General features: G+C 36.9%; 1 protein-coding gene across 2 annotated transcripts in view; it reads left to right on the top strand.

The window, feature by feature from the left end:
* LOC105123958 (nucleolin 1-like) overlaps positions 1 to 5,354 on the top strand; it is a 25,062-nt gene extending 19,708 nt beyond the window's left edge. The window contains exons 2-19 of one of the 2 annotated variants that reach the window (XM_011023757.1): positions 1 to 34; positions 469 to 641; positions 797 to 886; positions 967 to 1,080; positions 1,205 to 1,312; positions 1,558 to 1,668; positions 1,775 to 1,900; positions 2,053 to 2,154; positions 2,426 to 2,497; positions 2,846 to 2,929; positions 3,018 to 3,122; positions 3,210 to 3,260; positions 3,342 to 3,436; positions 3,515 to 3,632; positions 3,874 to 4,059; positions 4,161 to 4,252; positions 4,434 to 4,735; positions 5,087 to 5,354. In XM_011023757.1, the coding sequence (XP_011022059.1) occupies positions 1 to 34; positions 469 to 641; positions 797 to 886; positions 967 to 1,080; positions 1,205 to 1,312; positions 1,558 to 1,668; positions 1,775 to 1,900; positions 2,053 to 2,154; positions 2,426 to 2,497; positions 2,846 to 2,929; positions 3,018 to 3,122; positions 3,210 to 3,260; positions 3,342 to 3,436; positions 3,515 to 3,632; positions 3,874 to 4,059; positions 4,161 to 4,252; positions 4,434 to 4,735; positions 5,087 to 5,118 (1,995 nt within the window). In that variant the 3' untranslated portion in view covers positions 5,119 to 5,354. The remainder of the gene's footprint in view (positions 35 to 468; positions 642 to 796; positions 887 to 966; positions 1,081 to 1,204; positions 1,313 to 1,557; positions 1,669 to 1,774; positions 1,901 to 2,052; positions 2,155 to 2,425; positions 2,498 to 2,845; positions 2,930 to 3,017; positions 3,123 to 3,209; positions 3,261 to 3,341; positions 3,437 to 3,514; positions 3,633 to 3,873; positions 4,060 to 4,160; positions 4,253 to 4,433; positions 4,736 to 5,086) is intronic. The other variant, XM_011023758.1, reaches the window with a different exon arrangement.
* The last annotated feature ends 709 nt before the right edge of the window (positions 5,355 to 6,063 follow it).

Here is a 6,063-nt window from a genome sequence, read left to right as displayed (position 1 = left end):
CCTGCTGTAATTCCTGCTAAGGCTGAGAAGAAAGGTAAAAGCTTTGTACATCATGGTTTACTGTGCTACGTGGTTTTACTGTTTGTGTGGCCTTTTTTGGCTGGTTTAGTGTGTTATGTACTGTTTACGTTTGATAGTTGATTTTGAGTTTTGGGTATTGGGATTTGAAGTGATTGACTGTGTTTCTCTATAAATTGACTGAGAAAGAGGGGTTCCTTATAGAATGTTTTGTGGTATTTTCTTATACAAAAAAGTTGTTTGATATTGTTTTTTGTTTAACTTTTATGTTGGTTGTTTAGTTTCTTTCGTAACTATTTTGCAATGCGTGGTAACTAGTTTGGGGTTACTGAAGATCCATCTGGAATAATGGAATGGTTCTTTGCCGTATTTTATCTGCTTTCATTTGTCACATGTTTGAGATTTGCTGTTTGTTGAGTAATTTTGCTTTTGAAATTGTGGGGTTTGCAGGGAAGAACAAGAGGGAAGCTGGAGAAGCTATAGAAAAGATTGTCAGTGCAAAAAAACAGAAGAAAAATGATGGAGTAGCTCAAGCTGTGACAAAGGTGAAGGTGGAAACTAAGACTCAGAAAAAGAAGAAAGCGGAGTCCAGTGATTCTGATGACTCCTCCTCCGAAGAAGAGGTACATAACTGGTTCAACTTGATAAATCCCAAAGTGATTTTTCATGGTTGTGTACTTGTAGTTTTAATGAAAATAAAATGTTCGAATTCGTTTTATATTTTTGAATAAATTGTGTTATATATGGGTTTTGGGTTCACAAGATTGTAAATTATTAGGTAGAGGTTCAACCAAAGAAGGCATTGAAGTCTAATAAACCACCTGTCAAGGATGCCAGCGAATCTGAATCAGATTCTGAATCTGATGAGGTGAGCATTGGAACGAATTTTAGTTGATGCTTTTCCCTTATTTGTGCTTCTTGAATTCTTGATTTTTATTTTTAACCCAGGAGCCACCTACCAAAGCTGCTCCTGCCAAGAATGGTTCTAATGGTGTTGCTGCTAAGAAGGGAAAGGACGACAGCAGCTCTGAGTCTTCAGAGGATGAATCTTCTGATGATGAGGTAAATTTCCTTAATGTTTTGCAAAATGCTAGTAGAACAATTTATGATTTTTATTTTCACGTTCTGTGCAATCCTGTTGATCTTAATACCTTGTTCTCTCCTTTTCTCCTTTGTTTTATGACAGGATCCTAAATACAAGAATTTGCCAGCAGGTAAGAATGTGCAACCAGTGAAGAAAGAAGAGTCTAGTGACAGCTCAGACGAGGATGATAGCTCCTCAGACGAGGAAACAGTGAGTGTCACATTTCCTTTTCTCTCTATACCCCCTTTCTCTTATGCTTGTACCAGGGAAACTGAAACCAAAATTTTTGAGAATTGTACCAGCGGTTTTTTTCCTGAAAATAAGAATCTATACTGACATATCCTAGTAAAAAAATGCTGGAAGTGATTTCCTAGTAGAATGTCTTGGTAGCATCATCTGCATGTGAGTTGAGCTACATTACTGTTCATTGACCATTCATTAAATGCTTCATGTAGGAAATTCCTGCAAAGTCTGCTGCAACTAAGAATGTTCTTGTACAAGCAGCGACCAATAGAAAAGTTGACTCAAGTGATTCTGATGACAGTGAATCCTCGGATGAGGATAAGGTGCCATTCTTGCTTGATTCTTGCTGTGATGGATATTTAAATCTTGTCTACAATATGGGTCTGGTGGATATTTGGTATTTAATTGTTTTGCCATTTGCTCATGTAGGGTACACTAGCAAAGGCTTCTCTTCCTAAGAAGGTTCCAGCAACATCTGCCCAGAAGAAAGCTGAATCTAGTGATGATTCTGATGATAGGAGCTCTGATTCTGATGAATCCTCTTCTGAAGATGAGGTCATAGCCATTTGCACATAGAATCTTAAATATTGATTTGGCTGATACTTCACTACAATGACCAAGCTTAACCATTAAGTTGATTTCATACCTGGGATATTCTTTAATTCTGTTTATATAGTTCTGACAGCGTTGGCATTTTCTTGTTTCAGGGGAAAACCAAATCTGCAACTCCAACTGCTTCAAAAGTTCAACCAAAGAAGAGTGGGGATGACAGTTCAGAGACTGATTCTGATGAGTCTGATGAAGATGACGTGAGCACTTTATTGTACATTTTATTAGCTTAGCTAGCATTTAGCAATCCTTTTTCAGTTATACTATCATTGATGTAGCTCAATTACATTAATTGAACAATGCAAGTTTTATTTTCTTCTTTCGTTGATTTTATCATTGTCATTCCAACAACGGCTTTTTGAACATGCAAGCTAAATTCTCTTTGGACAATTTTGAATGTTGCTATGTTGTAACTTTTATTACTGTGGATCTTTCTTATTGTGAAGTAAAATCTCTCCTTTTCTCTTGCAGGCTCCTGTGCCAAAGGCAGCTGTTACTTCCAAAAAGCCATCATCTGCAGCTGAAACAAAGGATTCAAAACAGGTAATTTTGCATATGCATGTGCGTGCTTGGACATTTACAAACACGTCCATATGTTGCCTTTTTTTCATGTGTTCAAATGTTGAAGCACAACAGCTTTTAGGCGTGGTTTGATAATGCATTTGCAGGATACTTTCCTGTGATCTCTTAGGATGGGGAAGCATCAAGTTGGTGCTCTTTTGGGTGCTTCCCATTGGTCTTGATGTGGCAAAACAATTGAAAAACACCCAAAAAAACAAATTCCAAAACCTCATTTGAAAATATCATGTTGATTCTTGTGTTTGTGGTCTGTTATGATTTGTTATTTTTGTGTAGTGTCATTAATCTTCCAATTTCTCCCTCAAAATATAGAATAAAATGGACTTGGATGATGATGATTCAGAAGATGATGATGATTCTGAAGAAAGTGATGATGAGCCGCCAAAAAATACAAAGGTTAGTTTTTAATTGCATTCTTAGAGTTAGGGATCCATCATTTCTTGCTGTATGCTTTCATTCAACAGGCGAAGTTTTGTGCCAACAGGCAGCAACAGCTCAAAAGGAAAGTAGCAGTGAAGAGGAGAGCTCTAGCTCAGAGGATGAGGAAGATAGCGAGGATGAAAAGCCAGCGAAGACTCCAAAGAAAAATGTAATTGTACTTCTTTTTTTCAGTTATGATATATGGAATATTTACACTCATTAGTTTGAGATAAATTGGTTTGTTCTCCTGGAACAGGATGCTGATGTAGAAATGACTGATGCTGATACAAAGTCTTCTGTCAAAACTGTAATTCATCATTTTGCTTTTGGTTTTTCGTTTTTCGTTTTATAGCGCGTGCATGACTTTTGAATATTTTATTTTTTGCAGCCAAAGACACCTGTTACACCAGTTGCATCTGAGAATGCTGGATCAAAAACACTTTTTGTTGGCAACCTATCTTTTCAAGTTGAACGTGCTGATGTGTAAGTTCATATTTGAGCCTCCTGCCATTATTAAAGGTTTTTTGCACAATTCCAATCTGATTATTTTTTTTGCTGCAGGGAAAATTTCTTTAAAGAGGCTGGGGAAGTTGCTGATGTCCGCTTCGCCTTAGATGCAGATCAGAGGTTCAAGGGATTTGGACATGTTGAGTTTACCACAACTGAAGCAGCGCTTAAGGTTACATTTTTTTTTCATCTTCTTTTTTAAATTTATTTCTTTTGCAGTTGTCCTTGGTAATATGCACTGAGCTAGTTTTCATACAGTCCAAATCTGTAATTTTTGGTAGGAGCATAACGTTCTTTGTTTCTTGTTCAATGTTCATGTATAGTCCCAGTTTTTGGAAATCCAACTCACTTTGTTTTGTTCTGGTATTGATAGTGTTTAATTTAAAATTAAAATTTTTTCCTTTACTTTACAGGCTCTAAATTTTAATGGTAAAAGTTTGCTTGGGCGGGATGTCAGACTTGATTTGGCTCGTGAGAGGGGTGATCGGAGCTCAAATACACCATATAGCAAAGACAGCAACTCATTTCAGAAGGGAGGGAGAGGTCAATCCCAAACCATATTTGTTAAGGGATTTGACAAGTTTTGTGGGGAGGATGAGGTAATGATGTCCTGCTGTTTGATGGCTTTTAAAGTTTAGTTTTGAAGTCTTGAAATTTCTAAGAGAAGTGCTCATGGTGTTTTCAATCTAAATCTTTACAGATTAGGAGCTCTCTCCAGGAGCATTTTGGTTCTTGTGGGGAGATTACTAGGATATCTATTCCCACAGATTATGAGACTGGCGCTATTAAAGGGTTTGTTCCTTTTCTATTCCTGTCATGGATCCATGTTTCCTAATAAGATTACCAGTAGATTAACTGTTCCCCTGAATGATGTATTATTTTGTTTATTATCTCGGATCTTTTTTTAATTTAAACCATGTAGTGGCTAGTGGTATGTTGACATGTGCCTATCTCTTGATGAAACCAATTTCAGGATGGCTTACCTAGAATTCAATGATGCTGATGCTATGAACAAAGCATTTGAGCTTAATGGAAGTCAACTTGGAGAATCTTACCTAACTGTGGATGAAGCAAAACCAAGGAATGATAACCGTGATGGTCGGGATAGTGGCAGAGGTGGTGGCAGTGGTGGTCGTTTCAGTGGTGGCAGAAGCAGTGGTGGTCGTTTTGGTGGTGGCAGAAGCAGTGGTGGTCGTTTTGATAGTGGACGTGGTGGAAGAGGTGGTCGTGGACGTGGAACACCTTATAAACCCAGTGTGACTGCAGCTGCTTCAGGTAATGTTCACAAATCCCTTCTTTTTTATCTGAAGGAACTGAATATCTGTTTTCTGCCACGTAATAACTGCAACTGATCAGTGCGCTAACAATGAGGATTGTGCATGGTAACACTGTAAGTTCTGTTGTTGTGGACATTCAATCAATAAGCATCCATATATAAGTTCATCATATTGCAAGAACACAACGGTTTATTTTGGATTGACTGTAAGCCTCATGTAGAAGTGCATATGCTTTCGTGGTGAAATTTGTATATCTTGAACAGTTTTTGGGCTTAGTATTGTTTTATTCAACTTGGCATAGAAATAATTCTTAAGTTGCTCTGTTAACCCCATTTTTTTTCCCATGCAGGAACAAAGAAGAAATTCAATGATGAGGACTGAGGGAAGCAGATAGAGATTTTGAGGGCATCACCTTGCCTTGCCTCCCTTGAAGTACTATTAATTTTGGTAGTGTGCCGTCATAGAAGAAATTTTTTAACTTTGTTTTGATATGTTCTGTTTGATATTTAGGGGATGTTTCTTTTCTTGGCTACTGGCAAATCTCTTCGAGGGCCAGTATGACTAAAGCAACTGTGTTATGCGTAAATTTTTCATATTTTCAGTTATTACATTATGCTACCCGATTCTAGTAAAAATTCTGTGCCATCTCTTTGGCTGCGTTGCTTTGGTACCATATTATTGTGTTATGCGGAAGCTGCAGCCAATTGTTTATTGTTGTGTGAGGGGTTATACATTCGCATGTCCTCTTCGTCGCTGTGGTATCATATTATTGTGTTATGCCGAAGTCTTTTTTAAAAATATTTAATTTATTCACTATGATTGTATCTGGAAATTTATTTTGTAACTTGTTTTGATTGTGTGCATATAGGTGACTTTTATATACACCCAAGAAGTGGGAATAAAGTTCTTGTGTCAAGGCTCAGTTGATGTTTAATTTTTTCAAAAATAAATTAAAATGACGTGGATGTATAAAAATTAAGTGTTGAGGGACTAAAATTGAATTTGAAACAAAATACAAGGACTAGGGCGGGCGAATAGAACAACTAGGGTGGTGCGGGTTTCACTGAAGTTTTTAAGAGAATATATCTTTAAATAATGAATGACCTTTATATACACCTAAGAAGAGGGAATAAAGTTATTGTGTCAAGGTTCAGTTGATGTAAATTAAAATGACGTGGATGTATAAAAATTAAGTGTTGAGGGACTAAAATTGAATTTGAAACAAAATACAAGGACTAGGGCGGGCGAATAGAACAACTAGGGTGGTGCGGGTTTCACTGAAGTTTTTAAGAGAATATATCTTTAAATAATAAATGACCTTTATAT

Source organism: Populus euphratica, unplaced genomic scaffold (assembly GCF_000495115.2).
Source record: "Populus euphratica unplaced genomic scaffold, PopEup_1.0 scaffold12.1, whole genome shotgun sequence".
NCBI classification, from domain to species: Eukaryota; Viridiplantae; Streptophyta; class Magnoliopsida; order Malpighiales; family Salicaceae; genus Populus; species Populus euphratica.
Note: the sequence above shows the minus strand (reverse complement) of the source record. Positions and strands in the feature narration are given on the sequence as shown.